The sequence below is a fragment of the Heteronotia binoei genome, chromosome 3 (assembly GCF_032191835.1).
Source record: "Heteronotia binoei isolate CCM8104 ecotype False Entrance Well chromosome 3, APGP_CSIRO_Hbin_v1, whole genome shotgun sequence".
NCBI classification, from domain to species: Eukaryota; Metazoa; Chordata; class Lepidosauria; order Squamata; family Gekkonidae; genus Heteronotia; species Heteronotia binoei.
The window spans coordinates 139,143,912-139,165,548 of record NC_083225.1 but is presented as its reverse complement, the minus strand read 5'-3'; the positions used below and the strand labels follow the sequence as shown (position 1 = coordinate 139,165,548).

The window sequence follows — 21,637 nt, the reverse complement described above, 5'->3', positions numbered from 1 at the left end:
CTGGTGTGTTGTGTGGTAGTCTTTTCCTGGCAGGCAGATGACTGGTAATAAATTACATCAGGTTTATAGGACCAGCATTAGTTTCCTTTAGCACTTTCATGGAAGCTAATAAAGGAAAAGAAAAACTCCTTTAGTACTTGAACTACTTCAGTTCAGAATGCTTTATAACCTACAGAAGTTTCAACTGTTTTGAACTTTTAATGATATTCAGGATTAGGGATGAGCACGGACTGAAAAAAATGGAGGTTTGTGAAGGGTTTATGGTTCATTGGGTCTCACAAACTTATGAACCTCCACTAACCTTTCCATTTAACAAACTGGTTTGTGGTTCATGGTGCAGCATGGCTTGCAAAAGCCATTTAAAGGGTTCCCTTTAAATGGCTTTTCACTGTGGCTTGGAGGACTGTGGTCTCTTTAAATGCCTTCTCCAAGCTCCACTGCTGTGCCAGCGTTTCTGCTCACACAAACCTCCCAAAGCCACCTGGGAGGTTTATTACGGATTATGGTTCATGCCCATTCTGATTCAAGATACCTTTCCTCTGTTTTGCCATTTTCTGTAGCCAGAAAACAGGCTCAGGGAGGAAGAGATGTATGTATCATTTTCTGTACACCAAGAACATAGGTGTGTGGAGGCTGATTCCCAGCTTTAGAGTTCCATTTAGTTGGCCTTATGACAAAGTCCAGTCTAGACAGGTTATTTTCTTCACGCTTCACCAAGAGAACATGAAATTGCTAAATCTCACAAGTGGTGCATTGTATCCTAATCACATATAAGAAGAATTAAAGAGGCTGTGAAGAACTAGCAATAATTCTTACACACCTCTGAAACATTGCAAACTTGCATCTGTGTATTTCTGAAATTATGGTAGACTGTATTTGAATAAACATTGTCAGTCGGGATAAATATATTTCAGTTTTATTATTTGGCTGTCTTTGAGCTATATGGTATGTCACTTGATATGCCATTTAGGCCTACTTCAATTGTGTTTAAGAAATAAACAATTACAGATAAGCTATTGGCCTTGAAATACGGCAGTTGGGCAACCACTGAATAGTTTTTTCAGACCACATATCTCCTATATAATAATTCCCTTAGCAGACTGGTCACGAATCAGATACACTCCCATTGGCTGAGCTGCCTGTCACTGTTTCACAGAGGAGAGAAAAAAAGCCTTCCCTCTATTGGCTGAGAGAGGGAGGAGATGGGGAAGATCCATAGAAAGCCTTCCCTTGATTGGCTGAGGGCTTTTGTGGTAGTGTTTGAGAGGGCAAGGTTTGGGGAGGGGAGAGGCCTCAGCTGAATATAATGCCATAGAGTTCACCCTCCAAAGCAGTTATTTTCTCCAGGGGGGGGGACAGATCTGTTGTCTGGAGTTCAGTTGTGATACTATGAGGTCTTCAGGCTCCACCTGGAGGTTGGCTACCCTAGGCCTGGCTGCTTGTTACTGTTCAGCAGCAGCTCCCATATGATAGCTAGTGTGGCATAGGGGTTAAGGCTGTAAAGCAGGGTTTGCCGGACCCAGGTTCTTGCTGTGGAAGCTGGGTGATTTCACACCAGTCAGACTTTCAGCCTAACTTACCTTACATGGTTGTGCAGATCAAAAGGGGGACAGGAGAATGATGTAATCTGCTTTGCTCTCCCACACATGTGCACTGTGGAGAAAGGCTGTACTTTTCCTAGATAGTGGCTGCAGGGAGGGAAGAGGAGATGGAAAGATGAAGTCAGATCAGTTCCCCTACAGAAAATGGCTGCCATGGGTGGATGGGAAGACATGGGGGGGGGTTACTCACCCAGAACCTCTTTCTAGAGCCAGTTGTATTTTTCTCCGCAATGGCCCATATTCCTAGTTTTAGATATAAGAGTAGAATTGAAGTTTAAGAGTAGAATTGGTCTAATAATGACTAACATTATTTGTTTTTACAGGTGCCTGATCAAATTTTGTGAGAAGTCTTCTCAGTTTGAGGAGTGCTGTGATGGAACACTACAATATTTTGCATCAGTTTGCTTTTTCCTTCTTGGCCTTAATTAAAACATCTGAAGTCATTAACAAAAATCATGACCTTGCTCAGTCAAAGCACATTTGAGTCAGAACTAAATTGTAATAGGATCTGTGCAGAATTTGAGTACAGAAAAACTGTTATAAAGCCCCAAAGTACCAGTTATCCGGAAGCCACAAGGTACCATATGAACATCATGGTGCAGCAGCATGTACCATATGGTTATCATGCATAGTGGTGATGTCCTGAGGAGTACATGCTGCTTTCTGGTTGTGCATGTTCAAAGGAAGCCTGTCTACATTATTGAGTCATCACATTAAATGTCGCTGTGTGCATAAAAATTGGTCAGTTAAAAGTTGAACTGTTTGTAGAGAGTGATTATTCTTAACACGGACTACCTTGATGTTTGGATTCCAAACAACTGAATGTAACTAAAGAGCCGAAGTGACTAAGATACTGGTATAAATGTCGAGACATGCAATAAGAACAGAAGTATATCTAATCCAAACATAACTACTAAAACTATACTCAGTTACACCAAAATACCTTTCTCTAATATCTGACTGAAACATATAGGAAGAACGCAACTGCAGTGAGATCTATCAAATCCATATAAGTACTACATGGGGAATAACAAATGTAGGTTAAGGATTGATAGCACCCGTGATGTGAAGCAAGCTAATTTGAGCTGGGATGTACCACTAAATGTTGCATAATGATTATTGTGAAATAGATATGGCTGATACCTTTAAAGGTTGGTTTCCTCTATAACGTGAGTTACAATAGAAGAGGATTCCATAAGGCACAAAGTAAATTGTCAGATGCTAGGGAGGTAAGTAACTGGCAGAACTACATACCTATATTGTATCAATATAAAAAAGACAAGCACTGAATTTTCAATATGAAATACTGGCTTCCCCCCCGATGGATTCTTATATACTAGTTCATAAAGTTTAATGATAAAATGAATTCTAAATAATTTAGCTAACTGAATGGTTGTAAGAATGATTAGCACTGTGCCTTGAGAGGTGAAGCTTTAACTCCCCTATCCTGATATAGTAAATTGTAAAGGTAGAATATTTCCCCCAAAACTGAAGTCAGTCTTTCCTTGTGAAGAAACCGATTTATAAAATTTTCATTGCCATTCTATTGAGAATTCTTTTTCTTATCATACACCCTTTTTATTCTCCTTGGGTCAGATTAGAACTAATGTGTCATGGTTTATTTTAACAGTGGTTTGTCTGCAGGATGAATCCTTTTAAAATAATCAAATCCTGGTAAAATTATTTACAGTATTTAAATATTGATTTTGCAAATCTGGTTTAAGTGCTGTTGCTATTTCTGCTGACTCCTCACCAGAGACCTGTCTGGTAACAATTCTCCGTTGCAACACCCCACTGGTGGAAAAGTGTCTCTGCATCACCAGCTTGCTTATCATTAGCCACTATCAACACAAAGGCGGGGAAACTTGCTCCCAGAAGATTTGCCATTCTCAGAAAGGCATTAGTTTACTAAGTGAAGTCCCTCTCCCATTTCTTGGCAGCTAGTCAGGGAAGGTGCAAGGCTTTTTTCAAGTTAACCCTTTCTTTTCAAAAGTCCAAGAAAATAATATCCTCCTGCTGGATTTCACTGCAGCCCCCTACATACAAACTCGGCTCCCCACTCAGAATCCTGTTTCTGCTCCAAAATATACAAGATACACGAAGCAGATTGTCCCCCCACTTTGTCTTACTTGAACACTGCCTGCTTGCCACATATCTAGGGTGTTCACTGCTAAGATTCCCAACCCCATGAAAAGTTAGCACACCTGCTTTCATTTGCACAGTAAACACAAGTGCATTGATAAATGCATTTTACAGAGAAACCAAGTACAAAGCAGTAACAGCCATGAATGCCAGTTTAGGTTGGATGTGAAAGAGTGTGGTGGTTAACTGCTATGGGAAACACTAGATAGGGAATTTTCATTTCCATCCAGACCTCCCTATTCAAAAAAAGTTCATGCCATTGTAATGTGAATAGGGTGTTTATGTGAACTATTTCACAGATGGCACTCAGGCAGTTAACTAAAGCTCCATTGCCCCACCCCCTTTTAGGGGCTAATGGAAGGTATTTGACACATTTCTGGTTCTTTAAGAGAATAGAGGTAGATAGAGGAGTCTTGCCAGGCGCACTTTTAGAGCTGAAGTCGGAGAGAGGCTTGGAGCTCCAGCTGAAACAGTTTCATTTTGGAGCTGTTCTTGCCTAATAACTTCATAGGTGGAGTGAGTGTGGAGCATCATTGGGAAATAAACCAAGATTAACTTAAGATGGTACATCTTCATGTAACACAAAAACAGTCAAGATTAACTAATCAGTTTAGAGTCTAGCTTTGGTTCTTAAAGGTGCCCTAACTAACCATAGTGTGGCAGTTTGGGTTCAATCAGTTAATTGTATTTAGTTTTATTAAGCCATGATTTTGTGTTATATCTATACTGACACTTTTCAGGTTCTGAAGGTGCAACTGGATCAAAGTTTGGGTGCATTCACTGAGAGGGAATCTTTAGTACTAAGAATATAAAACAAGTGTGTCAGTAATTTTAGGGGGTCATAATGTTTCCCACCAATGGATATATGATCATTTAAATATTCACTTTCATGATGCATACATGTAAAACTTCTGTTAGAAATAGCTTACATTTGCAAAACATGGAATGATTTTGTTATGTGAGCTGTTCATATAATTTTGAACTTAAATGTTGTTCTGTTCTCATTCTTTTAAAATCAAATTATAAAACTACTCTCATTAATAAGGAACAAGCAAACTAGAATTTTACATTGTTTTTAAAAAGTCCATCACTGATTCAGCTAATGGGAAAGGAATAGATGATCACAGATTCAGATTTCTTAACTGCCTCTAGAGATTGATGCCTGGGGCACCAAAGACAGTTTTAACTCCCCTACACAGTTACCAGGATTGTATGTATTCTGTGCTAAAATCAGAATTAAGCTCCCAAGTAAACCAAATTCTTTATAAAAGCTGCATTTTTGAATATCAATTATGCAAGTTAAGCCTATTTGCATAATCTATTTTGTTTGTCATAGAAAATGTGCACAACACCAGCAAACAATGGCACCATTTTTAAATTGTTTGCATTACAGATACAGAACTCCTGTAAAGCTGAACTTCTCCAGTAAAAGCAAAAGTTAACAAAGTATCATATTTTATGGTTAATTGAAATAATTGTGGCTCTATTGAAATCTATCTTAATACTAGCTCAGTAAACTGTTCTTCCCAGTCATGAGGGTTAATAATGCAAGTTCTCATAAAGGTTGGCATAGTTGTTTCCATTGGGTTTCTATCAGAATTTTTATTAGCGAATTTTAAATAACATTCATACCGTCCGTGTCTCCCATATAGTTATATTTCTGTCATTTCTTGAAGATTTGTTTTACTGTTCTAATTACACTAAGTGGAAGATATTAGGTCTGTGTAAAAACCTGAAAGACTGCTTCAGTGGAATTGGATTTAGAAGTACCTGCAGAGTATAAAATATTATTGGGATTCTTTTACTTAAGCGCTATATAAGCAAGTTGCTTTAAAATAGACTGTCTCGTGCATTTGTTTCAGTGTGAAGACTGCCACTGTTGTGTTCACACTTTTTTTTTTACACCAAGTCTAAATTTGGGGGTTGGGTTTCTGATTGCATATCACAATACTTTTGCCACTTGTTCAGCCTGAAATTGTCTGTCTTCTGATTCCTGTCACATGCCACCTGTTGGGCTTCAAATTTATGATTAACCTGGGCTGGAATTATAAACCCTTTCTTAGGAGTAAATTCCACTGAAGTTCAAATAATTTCCCAAAGCAAGTTTATATAGTTGTTTGTAAAATAGCAGCTGGTAATGTAATGTAAAACTGAAAAAGTTGAACAAATTACACTTCTGTAAAATGCTCACTATTTCCGGTTTGGTTTGATTGGCCTTTTGTATTGAAGAACTTTCCATTTTAAAGATAAAACACCTAAAATTAATTTGATATTAAGCTATATGTAGGAACACCTCTTATACTTTAATCTCTGACGTGGTAATTAGCACACAAGTGCTTATGGTGGGTTAGGTTACTGGGAACACAGGTAGTTATTTTAAAACAGATGACATTTTCTTTGCAGAGATGATACGATTGCTTTGCTGGCACTCAGGTCAAAAGGCTTGTGTCACAGTAACATCTGAAAATGGTTTTCAGGCATTCTCAGTCCTATGATTTAAGGTTTATTTTTTAAGTTTTAAATCGCTAAAGTAGCCAGAAACTAAATAAGCTAAGAAGCCAAATATTAGGGCAAATAGGCTGTCCCTTACTCCCCTGGTCAATGCAGAGATCCACATCACAAGAACACTTGCTGAGTTTGCCCACAATAGGAGTCTGTTTTTGGCTGGCTGCTGCTCTTTCTGCAGGGACTGAAATAAAAAACGTTGATTTTCAGCCATCACCTATGATTAGTCCCTCCTAACTTCTGAGTCAGCAGATACGCCAGACCTTATGGTAGAACAAGCTTTGAAGCAGGAGCAGCTGAGACCACTTGGGATACATCAGGAAGGTTTCTCCTAATGGTCGAGGTTAGGGACTTCATTAGATCAGGAGTAACCACTGTTTCCATATTCATATAAATCACTTGACACCCATAACAGATCTGAACCCCACCCCAACAAAACATTTACCATTCACATAAATATTTATATTTGGTTAAAACTACATGGGTACAGTAGACTGACAATTTTTTAAGTTTAGTTAAAAGATCATTTAAAGGTTTAAGGAGGGCTTCCCTGCAATCTTTTCAATCTGTTCATGCTATATCACAGTGGTGTTTGTCTAACTGCTTCCCCCTCTGGCCGAGAGAGCATGCAACTCAGCAGCTGCTATTATGCAGTGTTTTATTAGCCCAGTCAGGGAAATATGCTAAGGCAGCTGCTGGTCTCTTCTTGCTGCCCCCCCCATCAGAAAGTGGTGCACAAAGCCACTGTGTTGCTGCTGAGCACATGGCTTTCTCTGCAACTTGTCTTGAACATTAAAAGCTAGAAACAAGAGGAAGTGCACTTACCATAGTGTTGCTCTGTTTCTTCAAGCAGGAAATTTCTGATGGCAACATGAGGTCAGATTGAACAGTTTCTGATAGCTCCAGATGGGGAGATTAATATTAAGTGGTGGACAATATTTGAATGTGTGATATAGAAAAATGACAGAAAAGTATTCAGCCTGCCTCCCCAGCTCTGTTCCTGTTGATCAAAGCTTTCTGGTTTTTAGGATGACCCTTTGTGCCTCAAATGTGTACTGCACTAGCCGTAATTTTAATACAGTTTTCCAAATCTGTAGGATTTGACATCTCGTTTGAAAAGGATATTCACAAACTTCCGTTACTACTTTAATCGGGTTCACAGTAAAGGTCATGAGAAAATGTAATCAAGAGTGGCTCCTTACATAACATGCTTCTACAACCAGATTTACTGAACAAGTGTAAAATTTATCTGTGGAGAAGGTCACTGGTACTTTGGTTTTTTCAGCCATATTCACTAAACATCTAGCAACTGTATAGTTTGGATCATGTTTAACAAGAAGGTTCAGCAGTTCTCCTTTGTTTAACAAGAAGGGGTAGGATGAGACACTTAAAGGGGTGGTGTTTTTTTAATTTATTTTGTACTGTATAACACTTTTATTAAATGCAATGTGTGCATTTTGGGACTCTTTAAGTTTAATTTGTAAACGTTATAGGTTCAGCAAGAAAGGAAATTTGTGCTTCCTTGTTGAATGTTAAATTATTTTATTTTGCATTTTATATGAGTACAAATTAAAACTGAGCCATCAAACTGCAATAAATCAACAGTAGTATTTCATTTTAAACTTTTGTATTGTAAATAGAATTGTTCAATAAAATATTGTGTTATTAAAATATGATTTTATGATGTCTGGGCATCTGCCTAGGAAACATAACTTTTATCTTTTTTTGTACACCATTTTTAACCCAGTCAGGGAAATATGCTATGATGGCTGCTGGTCTCTTCTCTTTTGTATAGCCTTCACGCAAAACTGTATACTGAATGGGACTTTTCAGCTAAAATTTGCTCCCTAACTGGCTCACAGTAACTAGAATAAAAAATAGTCACGTGGCATTAAGTACAAAACTCAATTTTAAAAAGATGCTCCAATGTCACTGTAAAGGGATCCAAAGTTGTTTACAAGAAAACACTATTGTTTACTGGTTGATTTAAATAAAGTAGTTACATCTTGGCTGGCTTACCTGAAGACTGAGACTGCAAGCAATGGGCTAAGAGCATTTTGGTTCATCCCTAAAAGCCTACCTGCCTGCACCCAAACTTTAAAAAGTACCTTGAAGGGAAAGGAAAAGGCCAGTCCTCAGCAAAGATGTTTGCAGAGCTGGTTAGTATGCCCCTTCCTTCTTTCTGGCCTGCTTCTTTTCCAATATTGCACTAGGAGTTGATTCTCATCTGGAAAGGATCTATACAATGGGGGAGTGCCCTGTTGCTTCTTACCTCTATGATGGCCTTATCAATGACAAATCTTGCATGGCTGCATCTGGGACCAGTTATGAACAGAGTTCCCTCTGAGTTAGCGTGAGCTAGCTCACAGATTTTTAAGCCTCCAGCTCACACATTTGTCTTATCTCAGGAAGGAAGACCCCAGAGCACACTAATTCATGCAGTAGCTCACAACTTTAATGCCAGTAGCTCACAAAACACTGTAGGTTAGGGGGAACATTGGTTATGATGAATGGGTGCTTCCATGGTAGTGTCCAGTATGCAAGAAACAGTATGCAGTATTCCTGTCATCTATCTTACCTAGAATTGAGTTCACTAAATAACTTAGTTTGAAACTGACAAGTGGCTCTGTGTAACTCTGTTAACTTCGTTATCATATACAGAACAAAGAGGCTCTGCTGCATGTAGCTTTTTGGTGCACTCTGCTAAATGAAATAAAGAGGGGATTGGATAAAACATTTATGTTTTGTTATGTATTTATGTGGCTATTAGCCACAAAGTATAGATGGACCTCTCTGTCTGGGGCAGTGATGCTCTATATTCTTGGTGCATGAGGGAGGCAACAAAGGGAGGGCTTCTAGTGTCCTGGCCCCACTGATGGACCTGGTGGCACCTGTTTTTTTTCGCCACTGTGTGACACAGAGTGTTGGACTGGATGGCCCATTGGCCTGATCCAACATGGCTTCTCTTATGTTCTTAAAACTTCTGGCTTACTACACCAGTGAAGCTAACACTTGCAAAGTGCTTCCTACCTGTAGAAAACATGGCCAAAGGCGACAAAACATAAATGTAATGGAAAGGTAACACAAGTTTGAAAGATCAGTGCTGAGGATCAAATTTCTGAGCTTCCAGTCTTGTGTATCTTACCCGTAAAGTATGTTGTATCATTTCCTCATGCAAATCTCCCAATTGCTGTGAATTCCAGTATGGAAGGATAAGCAAGTATCATGTAGAGAAAACAGGCTGGATGGAAGTCCTACACATGCAGGGGAACTAAACCCTAGTGCTTTGAGCAGATTTCCAGTGTCAGAGTCAACTGATAGAAAAATACAGAAAGTAGCAGTGCAGGATGAAGTTATGTGTGGAGGATTTACTTCTTTTCTTCCATATTCTCAGTTTTGTTTAAAAGGTCATTCCTCAGCCTGTGCTTCAACATCCCAGGCAAGGAGAAAAAACTGCCCACTTCATTATTAATGAACAAAAGCCCCCAGCAGATTTAAATCACTCTAAATTGGGAGAAGTTTTCTTCTATAATTCTGTAGTTTGACAGGAAGGATTCCCTCAGACTTGCTTCCTAAGAGGATAAATAAAAGTCACACCACAAAATTTGTTACCCATTTAAATCAATACAAACAATGAGGTGATTTAACGTTAATTTTGAGAGTAAGAAAACCTTTAACGTTCTACAAACAAAAGGACTGATTTCAATTTTTGCACATTCTTCTCATACTAAAATATAAACATGCATTCCCCAAATGTGTTACACTGACAAATTTATCACATAATTTACTATTATTTATTATTTAACAGTGGCCTGTTTTTAATGGGACAACTGGGCTTTTCTTGTCTTTCATCCAGGTTTTATCCCAACAAAAAGTAATATTACTAAGTAATATTAAGTACCCTTCATCAATGTCTAACAAAGCTTGTAGTTCACAACCCATTTCTATGCTGAAATGAAGAAAACTGAGCATTATCCTAATTTGAACTGGAGAAAGTTCCTCCAGCCTAAGTAGCCTTCTTCCAAAGGAAGATTTCAAACTTTTGTTAGTAGAGTGGTAGGATATCAGCCATTACTTGTCATGTGAGATATGAAGATCTTAAAGATCTCTTCTTGGCATAACCAGAACCATTTCAGAAGCACAGCTGTGACTAGGGTAGTCATCCAGCACCTCCAAGAAAAACCTCAGACTAGCTTACAAAGGAGGGGGAGGGGGCCTGCGAATTCTCCAAAAAAGGGATGCAGCACAGCATGTTTTTTGATCTTGCAGATTCTCCTGTGCTTCATGTTCTACAGCTGTCAACCATACTTCCTTCAAGCTTTGTAACGGACAAGTATAAAATAGTGTGACCATTTGCAGACTTGTTTCTCTCTGATGACCTATCAGGCTGGCAATAAATCTTTACACTTGTTACCTGGTTGTCTGTCTATATGTGGAACTTCGGCTAGACAACAGACCACACGATTTCTACAACACGCGAAAGTCACAATTTAATACTTTTCTATCCTAAACAGAGTGCATGGCTTTACTTTTGCTTAACAGCTAGATACTTTTCTGTGTTTGACACAGTCAGCTTGGCATGGGGAGTAGCACCGAGGATAAATTGGATCAATCCACCTTCTAGGAAAACTGATATACATCATAAATTATTATTTCTCCATATATCTGTGGGAAGACGGGCAAATAATAAACAGAAAAGAACTTTATAAAACACAGTAGGAAATGCCAGAGGTTACTTTGGGTTGGCTGATGTTTCCGTATGTTTAACATTTATGCCTTATTCTAGGGTTACCAGATGTCCTCTTTTTTGGTGTCTGTCATCTTTTGGGCTTATGACGGTAAGCTATGGGTTAAACAGAAAACTGAAGATGCACAGAGCCTGCATCAGGTGACCTGAGGGTGGGGGCCAGAGTGCTTGGAACTCTCAGTGTGGGAGATTGACAGCTAACAGCTGAGGAGAGTCAGTTAGTGCCTGACAGAGCCGGAGAGAGTTGGTGCCTGACAGAGTCTGGGAGAGTTGGTCTTTGAGGGAGCTGGGGCAGTAGCTAAGGAGAGTCTTCAAGAGAAGCAAAGTTCACTGCTAGCTCTATAAAAACAGCAAGGGGCTGTGTGTGACTAAGAAGGAGAGTCACGGTGAAGACCTGAGCGGTCACAGACACTTATATACGTCTCTTAAGAACTAGAGAGGTGGTTGAGGGAATATATGTGGGTCTGGAAGTCTGAAGGGCTGGGAGTAGAGGCTCCAGTCGACTTGAGAGACTTGGCACATTACACCCAAGAGGCCAGCCTATGCTAGTGTTGGAGAGTGTATTACATAGGAACTGTGAACCTGAGAGACCTAAGAGAAAGAAAAGATATTACCAAGCCTGAAACAACTGAGCAACTTGTTAACTGTGTGAGATACATATTAGCCCATGTAAATATCTCCCATACCCCAGTTTAAGTCTTTGTGTTATAATAAATATCTGTGGTTTATGTTAAAGTTCTCTGGTGCCTATAATTTGGGAAAACTGTCAAAACTGCTGTGGTCCCCTACGAATAGAATTATACATCCATCTGAAAACAAATATCCCGAAGAGACTTGTACAGAGAAATCCATCATACCCACCCCTTGAGTTATATAGTCCTGAGGTGAAAGTTTTAAAAGGAAGAACTGAGGAGAAAGAGAGGCTGGGGTAGCCATAAGCCGTATCTAAAAGCGATCCAGTGGGACCGTGAGGCGGGCGCTGTTATAGGGCTCTTTAAAAAATGTCCTCTTTAAAATGTCCTCTTTCGGGGTTGGAAGGTTAGAAATTTTCCTAGTTAGCAGCAGTTATCACCAATGCTCCCTCTAAACTGTAGTCTTGTGAGCAAAAATTCTGCTTCATGAGCTACTGCATAAATTAGTTTGCTCTGGGGCCATTTTTCCTGAGCTAAGACAAAAATGTGTGAGCCAGAGGCTAAAAAACTGAGCTAGCTCACACTAACTCAGCTTAGAGGGAACACTGGTTATCGCAGCTTAAATAGTAGGGGTCTTTAAAAATGAGATTTGTCACAGTGATTACTTGTTTGAAGTAATCAGTCGAAAAATATTTCCTATTTTTTGTTTTTCAAAATATGATAATTCTACTTTGTTCTAAAATGACAGAGGCTCATAATCACTCACCAACCGGGCGACATCGCTTCTTTTTTGCAGTTTTAATTCAAAACAAAGAAACAAAATCCTGCCCAGTAGCACCTTGAAAGACTAACAAAATTTGTGGTAAGGTATGAGCTTTCACGAGTCACTGCTCACTTTCTCAGTGACTCACAAAAGCTCATATCCTACCACAAATTTTGTTAGTCTTAACGGTGCTGCTGGACTCTTACTCTTTTCTAATGCTACAAACAGATTAACACGGCTACCCATCTTGATCTAAAACCCTGCCTGGAGTTTAAGCACAACGCAGAATCCCATCTTTATGCACCTTCACTCGGAAGTAAATCCCACTGAGGTCAAAAGGCTTCGGTACTTCCAAATGAATTCCTGACTAGCGGTGTCCTTAACTTTTCGGTGAAAGAGGCGCAGGGTGGCCCTATTCAATATAACAGTTTATTCCTAAATGCTTCACTATTCTCCACCTCAGCCTCCTTCCAATTTGTTGGTCGTCGCTCGCCACAAACAAACGCCCCAGCAGTGGGAACACTGCCACGACTTTCCTGAGGTAAGGCAGGGAATGCTCCACTCCTGGAGAATAGCATCCTAGTAAGCTGATGGAACAGTAGAGGCCGCACGTTTGTTTCTAGTCGAGCCGTTTTCGACCGCCTCCCTTCAGCAAATGAGAAAGCCGCCCAATGAGGAAGGAGGGGGGAGCTAGTCATAGCAGCACCTAAAACGCGAAAGTAGCGTTGTGTCGCCTTGCAGGCGCCGGTTGCCAGGGTTGCGGCGGAAGTGCCCCCAGCGGTGGGCGTGTGGGCCGCCAACACTCTCTGTCTCGCGCTCGAAGAAGCGGCGCCCCTCCCACCTCCACCATGGCTTCGGCCGGGGCGGGCATGAGCGAGCGCGAGCAGAAAGGCTGCCAGGAGTTGCTGGAGTTGCTGCACACTGATGACCTGATCGCCTTAACGGACACAGTGACCAACCGCCTAGTGCAGCCGAGCAATCGCCAAGGTGGGGGTGCGGGGAGTGAAGGACCCCAGCTGGATTCTCACCTTCGGGGAGAGGAGAGGGAAGGGAGGCGCAGCTGTGTCTGAACTCGGGCCTCTTCTCTCTTCATTCACCCCAAATGGATTTGGAATCTCTCAGTTTACTCCCATGAGCGGGTGTATGTGTGATTGTTCGCTTTCTCTGACGCGCGGTAGAGTGGGGAGTTTAAAAAGTTGAGTGGCTTGCTTCCTCTTATTCTTCGGGAAGTGACTTGTGTAGTGATATGGGGGTGGGGGAGGTTTTTCTTACTGTGTCTGTAATTCCAGAGAGACTAAACTGTGTTAGGATTTTGCAGCCAAATAAAACAACTCGGATATTAAATATTAACAAAAGGAAATGATGAACGAAGCCTGAGTAAATATTGTTAGTCTTCAGGGTGCCACCAGACTTCAGCTTTATTTCTTATACTGTTTCTGTATCACTGATTTTCATTCCCCATTGCTGCCCTCCCCCAGAAGCTGTTTTGAAAATAAACCTGAAACTGCTTCCAGTCTTCAAACCAGTGTCTTTTGCCTTTCAAATATGTAATCTCATTCCATGTGACAAACTGCCTTTGAAAAGTCTTGGAATTTGGAAAGAGACCTGCCCTATTGAACGTTCTCTATCCCAAAAGTAAAGAAAAAGCCTTGTTGAGTATTTAGCCCATTAGGTGGTAACTGGTGTTAGTGATTTTTGGCAAAATATGTTTGGGGAATAATGGACATGATTTGCTGTTGTTTAAACTGTAAACAGTTTCCTTCTAACAAAGGGAACTTGACTCTTGGGAGCTCATGCCCTCCTGTTGGTTTCTGAAGTGCTACTTGACTCTAATCTAGCTGTTCAACTGCAGAGCAATACAGCCACTCTCTTAAACATTTATCTGTATAGCTATCAGCATCTTCTAATAAAATAAAAGCCACTAGAGAAGGAAGTGATTTCATTCTTTGTGTAAGGAAATAAAAATATATACTTTTTGTTCCTCTTCTCAGTTCTGAATATTTAGTATGATTACTGTACTTCTAAAGAGAGAAGCTGCAGTTTGCTTTAAGAAAAGGCTTGTTCCTATGGCACTAAGAATGGATGCTGCTGAAAAAGCAAGCAGAAGTCTACCAGCAGGTTTATGTATCTGCTTTGGATCCTATCACTTATGTCTTGTCTTGTGTTTTTGCAAATATATATTTCTTTTCCTTTTAGTATGCTGTGACGAGCTGACCCCAAAAGAGTTAGTGTTGAAGTTTTTGCCCTTACTTTGTCTTAGTTTAATAATTTTGAGAATCTATTGACAAAACATTAGGCTTGTGTTCACCCTGTGAGCAATAATATTTCTAGCTGCATCTGATATTAGTGAGATTTGCTTGAATATGAAAGTCTTAGGCTGTGTGAGTTTTAGCAAAAATACATCATCATTGGTTGCTATAGTACATTAATGGGTTCAGTTAGCAATTGTGATGAAACCTCTTATTGTGCTGTCTGTAGTGGTGGTTATTCAGGTAATGATTTCATATACAGCTACGTAGGTAATATTTTCACACAAGTGTTGTACTTACCGTAGACAGAAATCGAAGAACTTCCTTGCAGTCTCTGCATAGCTCCACATATGAGGAGCTGGGGTTTCTACCCTTTCTCCTAATGAAGAGACATGATTTTTCTCTCAGTTTTGCTGACCACTGGGGCAGTGGCACATTATGCCTTCAAATTAATGACTTCATCCATCTGTTGTCTTTCTCCACTCCACTAGATTTAGATAGCTAACATAAGCAGTTCTGTTTAGAATTCTGCTCAAGTCTACTCAAAGGAGCTTACTCACAAAAAAATGTTCCTAGGATTTCACTGTTCAAGTATCAGCATTTTCTTTTTTTTAGTGTGTGGGATTTGCCTGGTTTTCATAATAATACACAAATACTGTATATACTGATGGTATATATAAATAATAGTATCATGTAAGTGGTAGTGGTAATGCACCGTATATACTGGCTTGATCTCAAGAATTCTTTTCCAGTAATTTTTTTAAATGGTAAGATATATTTTTACTACACTGTGGTAGTATTCTTGGTTATGATAGTCTCTGATTTCCTGCCAGGAAGTCCTTGAAATCTATAAATTGTTTTTCTCAAGGGTGATCTACCTGTGCTTAAGTATATGTTTCAAATCAAGATGGGAAAATATATATTGCTGTTACAGCAATTGGTTACCTGTGGGGGGGATCTTGTTGTTTACCCTGATACTAAAAATATAAGCTCTTTTGGGGGGAAATAAAACTGATAATTGAATAATTCTAAATTCAAACACCAGTTTTAAAATTAAATGCTTCCATTTGTGGCTTGTATGATGTCTTAAAGACTTTCCTATGCTGTAACATGAGAACATAGGTCCTCAGAAATATTTTATCATCTGAGGAGCTTGTTTCAACAAGCTGCTTTCCTGGGAAATTTGTTTCTGACTTCAATTTCTCTTTTTTTTCCAGAAGCCATACGTGCTATCTTACTGTACAGTCAAAGTACAGAAGAACTGCTGAAGAGAAAAAAGGTATTTAGAGATACAATCTTCAAGTACTTGGCATCAAAAGGCATTATAGTGCCGCCTTCTTCTGAGAAGTATCAACTTATTAATCATGCAAAACACTACTGGTGTGAGCATTTGCAGGATCGTGGCACAGGGATAAAATGGGAAAAGCCTAATATAAAGGTAAGACTAATTGTTTGCGGGCCCTGCACATCTGGGATGTTCTTTTGGAAAATAGCTGTTGCTTGCCCATTTTTTTAGTGCTGGTTTCAGTGTGTAGCTGGTCAGGTTCTGTTTTGGCATGGCAGAGAACTAATTGGACTTATCAAATATGTGGCTTAATGTCACTTTTGTGTGCATTGCTGCAGACAAGAAGATACCCCTCATCTCTGTCTAACTAGCATTGTTGCCACTGCTTAGGTGATAAAAATGACTGGATTAGAAATTAGTATGTTCAGTCACTGAGGTACTGCAGAGCTAACCTACATAGAAATGTCTGATTTAGAGAAGCAGCTATGTAGAGGAACAATCCAAACATTCTCTCAATTGCTGATAAATCTGCATCCGTCTGGCTCCATGAATCAAGAAGATACTGCTGTTTCTCCTGCTGTTAGAAGAAATTGTGACAGAGTTTTTGCATTAAGCTGGTTGTGTGTATATAAAGAATATTTCTGTTTAGTGTTTGAATTTCCCAATTCAAGTATGGTAGGAAGCATAGGTATCCTGGATTCATACATCGTGTTGCACTGATGGCTTCACAGACCTGGGCAAGTAAGAGATCCAAAAACTCGGATTAATCGCAATTTGTAGTTACTCTGAATATGAACCATGAGTTCTGTTTTACTCATAGTTTGCTTGGTAGGATTAGGTGTTAAGTTGCTGCTGCAGAGCATTAAAAAGAATTCCTGTTACTCTCCTGCTGCAGTCACTTCTTACTGCCAGCAGACAAGCTGTGATTTCTGAGCAGGCTCTGGTTAGTTTCATGTATCTGCTGTGGTTAGTTCAATATATGATTGTTTAAGGTAAACCTGGCTAAGATCTGAATATCATCTTTTGTGAACTGTTTGCTCTTTTGCCTGTAGTAGGAAAGAGTCCATTGCGCCTCAGCATTAGATCATTTAAATGCTGCCTTAGCAGCAGGTGTTTTTATTCAGAAACAAAATGAGCCTTCTGAACCTTTTTCTTAGCTATTTGTTATTTGAATCACTTGCTCACTAACCTCCACTCATTTCTGTGGCTATAGGGTGAGAGATGGAGGAGGGGAGGTTCTGAGAAAACTGTCTTCTGGACTGAAGAATGCTCAGATTGTACTCTGGCCTCTCTTGTACATTCTTTAAACCCCAAATATCCAAAATCAAATAAAATGGGAACACAGGCTTTGTGATTGATAGCATGTAAGCTAAGTGCTCCCTTAGAAATTCTCGTTTGGAAACCTGCTAGACCAGCCCTGCAATTCTATGTGAGGTAAATAGAGATAATTTACAACAAATAAGACACAAATTGAAATAAACAACAAAGATTTATTTAGCAGAAAATAAAAATCTTTAATGTAAATATTATGCATCGATATATAGTAAAACAGGATCTCAAGTGAAGAAAATAAACCCTGAAGGGAGATTTGATTCACCTTTCTCTAAATTTTGTGTGTGTGTGTGCGCATGTACACCTGGAAATCATGGCATCCTCTGGACATGTTACCACAGTAAGTTTAAGGCTGCTGCTTCCCTACAGAGTGCTCCTTTCTGTGGAATCTGTATGCACAAGTAAGGAATGACACCATTAACAGGATGTTTATTTGTTATACTAAAACAACCTTTCTTCTCTAAGCTGACACCCCCGCCCCCAACTCTTAACTCAAAGCCAGATAAAGACCTGGGTATTAGATTTGCGTGAGGCCCAAATCACGGGGATTGGTGCAGAGCTGTGGAGGAGAGACAGGACTTCTAAGCATGATTGCCACAACTTCTTCCTAAGCAGCCTGGAATAATAAACTATGGCCAGTATTATTTCTCTCCTCAAATTTAGCACAATTACAGTGAGCTTTTCATTGTTTCTGATGTCTTTTAAAGAGTTTTGTGTAATAGTCTATTCAGTAGGCTGGTATGAAAGGGTTGAGGGTAGCTGTATATTCTTTTGGAACAAAATCCCCTTAACAGGAGGGAACACTTGTGAAAAAAAAGACCGGCCACACCCCATTACAGTTTCAGTATGGATAGCTGTGAGGAAGCCTTGCTTAATATCATTCACAGTGGCATCTTGACAGATTCGGAAAGTTTAACATTTCAAGTTGTGTGAAGTATCATTTTATTGTCACTTTCCATTTTGGGAGAATAATTTTAGAGGTTATCTCGTTAACGATCTATGTTTCTGAATACTCCAGATATAGCAGTCAGGTAAAAGTTTTTAAAAGATTGTTATTCTTTTTGATATATTATTGGTGTGTGTCTCTTTTGCAGAAGTGACCCACAAAATCTTAATAGACATCATGTCAGTAATGGAGCTAGATTTGTATAGATTAGTGGTGATAACACAGGCACCAAATGCTTTCTGGATTATTTATATTCTTTATGTAATTTCACTATGATTTAAAATATCTCATACTATAAAATCAAAAATAACAATATAACTGTATAACAACTCGGACTAGCAATGATAAAAACAACCCACAGCATATGACAGAATAATCACTCATAACCACCAACAAAAACTAAAGGCTGGCAGGACTGTAAAATCAAACTTTTCTAAATAATAAAATTAACAAAATCCAAGCTATATTCAGTTAAGTAAGAATTTGGAATAGCAAAATCATTGACAAGTATGATCAGGGTAAAAGTTCAACTGAAGCCTAGGCAAATAAGTGTCTTTGACCTGTCAGCTAAAAGAGTAAGCATTATGTAGACTTCAAGCCATCACTGTCACCTGCCTCATATTTGTTCAACTGAAGCTGCTAATCAGGTTAATCTCTTTTGTTCATGTAAAAGGTCCTACTTATTTGGAACAGTCAGGAGTACTGCTGTTTGTCAGAGATGTCTTTTTCTGCCCAGTTAAAGTGACTGTTGGTAAGGTAAATATTACACAGGCATTTACAGAACCCTTCAAGTGATACAAATCACACACTCTGTTTCTAAACAGATAGCATGACTCTTGAATTTTTGGGATCCTTTTGACCCATCAGTAATCAGTTTTATATAGAAAGAATCCAACACTCCTTTTGTTACTTCTGAAATAAAAGGTCTTGCTTTTTTTTGCAGATACCTGATGAGGAAGGGAAACAAGGTGGAGGAAAACAAGGAGGAGACAAACAAGAAGACAGCAAAGAGTGTCACAGCTTGGGAGAAGAATTTTGTCAGTGGTTCTTTGCTATTCTGAATTCACAAAATCCATTGTATGCAGAATCTCCTGAAGAATGGGGGCCACAGCACTTCTGGGATGATGTAGTACTAAAGTTCTGTTACAACACCTCAGAACAAAATGTCGAGGAATATTCAGGTGCAGAATTGGTGAGCCTTCGTTTACTCTCATTGGTGAAAGAAGAATACCTCTACCTCAACCCGAATTTGAATTCTGGTGGCTTGAAGTGTGTCTTTACACGGCATGGGTTAGTTGTGGTGGCAGTAGCTGGCACAGTTCATAGAAATACTTGTTGCTTGGGCATCTTTGAGCAAATCTTTGGTCTCATCCGCTGTCCATTTAGGGAGAACACATGGAAAATTAAGTCTGTGCATCTAAAAATTGTTGGTCAGAATGCCTTGGAACCTGGGACCCCTGTAGAACAACCTTGCATAAAATATGACCAAGAAGAACTCCAGGAGCTTGCCTTGGTTCCTCACAGATCCTGAGGAGGATGAAGGAGGAATGTTTGTTGGCCAAGGAAAATACAGTACACGATAACACTTGAGCATTCGAATGAGTTGTTTGCTTCTGTTTCTTGAGTCAGACTTTTTGACTGGAGGAAGCCAAAATATTATCTTTAATTTGCTGTTGTTGGGTAGACTTTAGCATCCTGGAGGGTACAAATGGCACATTATTTGCCACCCCAGAAGTAAAAAGAGAATAGATGAAAAATGAGGAAACACTTGTCATTTTTTTTACTTCTATAAGTCTTCTCATGTCTTTCTGCTGTTTCCTTGAACTGAAATAGCATTATGGAACTAAATGAATCAAAGCATTCACAAGTAAAACAAAGGACATAAAATTAGGACAGGTCCTTCCCTGCCTAAAGTTGCCTCTTCTCCTCATGGGAGATGGGCTGAGGGAAGATGGAGTGATAGAAATGTGAGGCTGCTGCTGACGGAATATGTCTATCTTCCTAGTTGATGCAAGAGATCTATAAAGAATACTGCGTGAGAATCTCTGAAGAGTAGATCTTCCACTGTCAGTGTCAAAGCTTTATATCTGTTGTTGGTCTTTACTTTGCACTTGTTTATAGTTTTCTTTATGCTAAAATTAAAATTGTTCATCTTGATAAAGAAAATATTTACCTGGTATATTTAAGGGTTTAATGAAAAATCCTTTATTTTAAATTTCCTGAATCTCAGGGATGTACATGTTTAATTGTATATAATGGACAATGCTATATTGTTATGAGATTATTAAACTGGCATACTTCTGAAGAGAGCTTTATACAAAATTTCTCTGCAGGGAATTTCATTATTCTCTTTCCCCAGTTTGTAACTGCAGTTAGAAGGATTTCACTGATAGCAGGTTAGTTCTCATGTGAATTGTTTTGAAACTGTGGCTTTCCACTTTCACGGATTGTTTTTTGTGTATGTTTTCATGTATAACCATTTTTTTTGTTGTATGGCTATTTATATAACAATGTGATTGTTCTTTATGAAGGAGTGCAGTTCAGTTGTGAAAATGGGTAAACATTAATCTGATTTGGGACAGCTGTTTCAGAACAATGTTTAAAAGTTAACCCAACCAATGTTTAAACCTACACAAATGACAGACTTCACACTAACATTGTGGAGCAGTATCTGGAATACTGTGGAGCAAGCAGTTTTAGGATTATATTCTGACTTTTATAATTAATAATATATTGTTAAGCTTACAGCATCATTATGACTGTTGTAAATAAATGGCAGCATTTGAAAGTACTGGCAGTGTTGCAAGTTTTTGAAGGTAGTTCTTTAATTATTTTCCAAGCTTTTCCTGAGAGTTATATGTCTAAGACAACCTGCCTTTTGGAGAGAAAAGAGGACCATTTCCATTTCATAAGAACATGTTGTGTTGGATCAGGCCAATGGCCCATCCAGTCCAACATTCTGTGTCATGCAGTGACCAAAACCCAGGTGCCATCAGGAGGCCCACCAATGGGGCCAGCCTTCTCACTGTTGCCCCCCAAGCACCAAAAATTCAGAGCATCGCTACCAAAGACGTAGTATTCGGTCTAACAGCCACTGATGGATCTCTGCTCCATATGTTTATCCAATCCCCTCTTGAAACTGTCTATGCTTGTAGCCACCATCACTTCCTGTGGCAATGAATTCCACATGTTAATTACTCTTTGGGTGAAGAAGAACTTCCTTTTAACTGCTCGGAGCCTACTGCTAATTAATTTCATTGACTGCCCGTGAGTTTTTGTACTGTGAGAAAAGGAAACTACTTTATCTTCTCTATCCCATGCATAATTTTGTAAACCTATATCAGTCATCATTTCTCCAAGCTAGAGAGACCTAACCTCTTTAACCTTTCTTCATAGGGAATGTGTTCTATCCCATTAATCATTTTAGTAGCTCTG

General features: G+C 39.2%; 2 protein-coding genes across 4 annotated transcripts in view; both read left to right on the top strand.

Moving 5' to 3' along the window:
• Positions 1-2,359, top strand: part of ZNF654 (zinc finger protein 654) — a 30,081-nt gene extending 27,722 nt beyond the window's left edge. For 2 of the 3 annotated variants that reach the window (XM_060234519.1, XM_060234518.1), the window contains exon 9: positions 1,925-2,359. In XM_060234519.1, coding sequence (XP_060090502.1) covers positions 1,925-1,932 — 8 coding nt within the window. In that variant the 3' untranslated portion in view covers positions 1,933-2,359. The remainder of the gene's footprint in view (positions 1-1,924) is intronic. The other variant, XM_060234517.1, reaches the window with a different exon arrangement.
• Positions 2,360-12,737: 10,378 nt separating this feature from the next.
• On the top strand, positions 12,738-20,993 carry C3H3orf38 (chromosome 3 C3orf38 homolog). The gene is made up of 3 exons (XM_060234516.1): positions 12,738-13,377; positions 15,857-16,077; positions 19,146-20,993. The coding sequence occupies exons 1-3, from the start codon at positions 13,239-13,241 to the stop codon at positions 19,731-19,733; spliced, it is 948 nt and encodes a 315-aa protein (XP_060090499.1). The 5' UTR covers positions 12,738-13,238; the 3' UTR covers positions 19,734-20,993.
• The last annotated feature ends 644 nt before the right edge of the window (positions 20,994-21,637 follow it).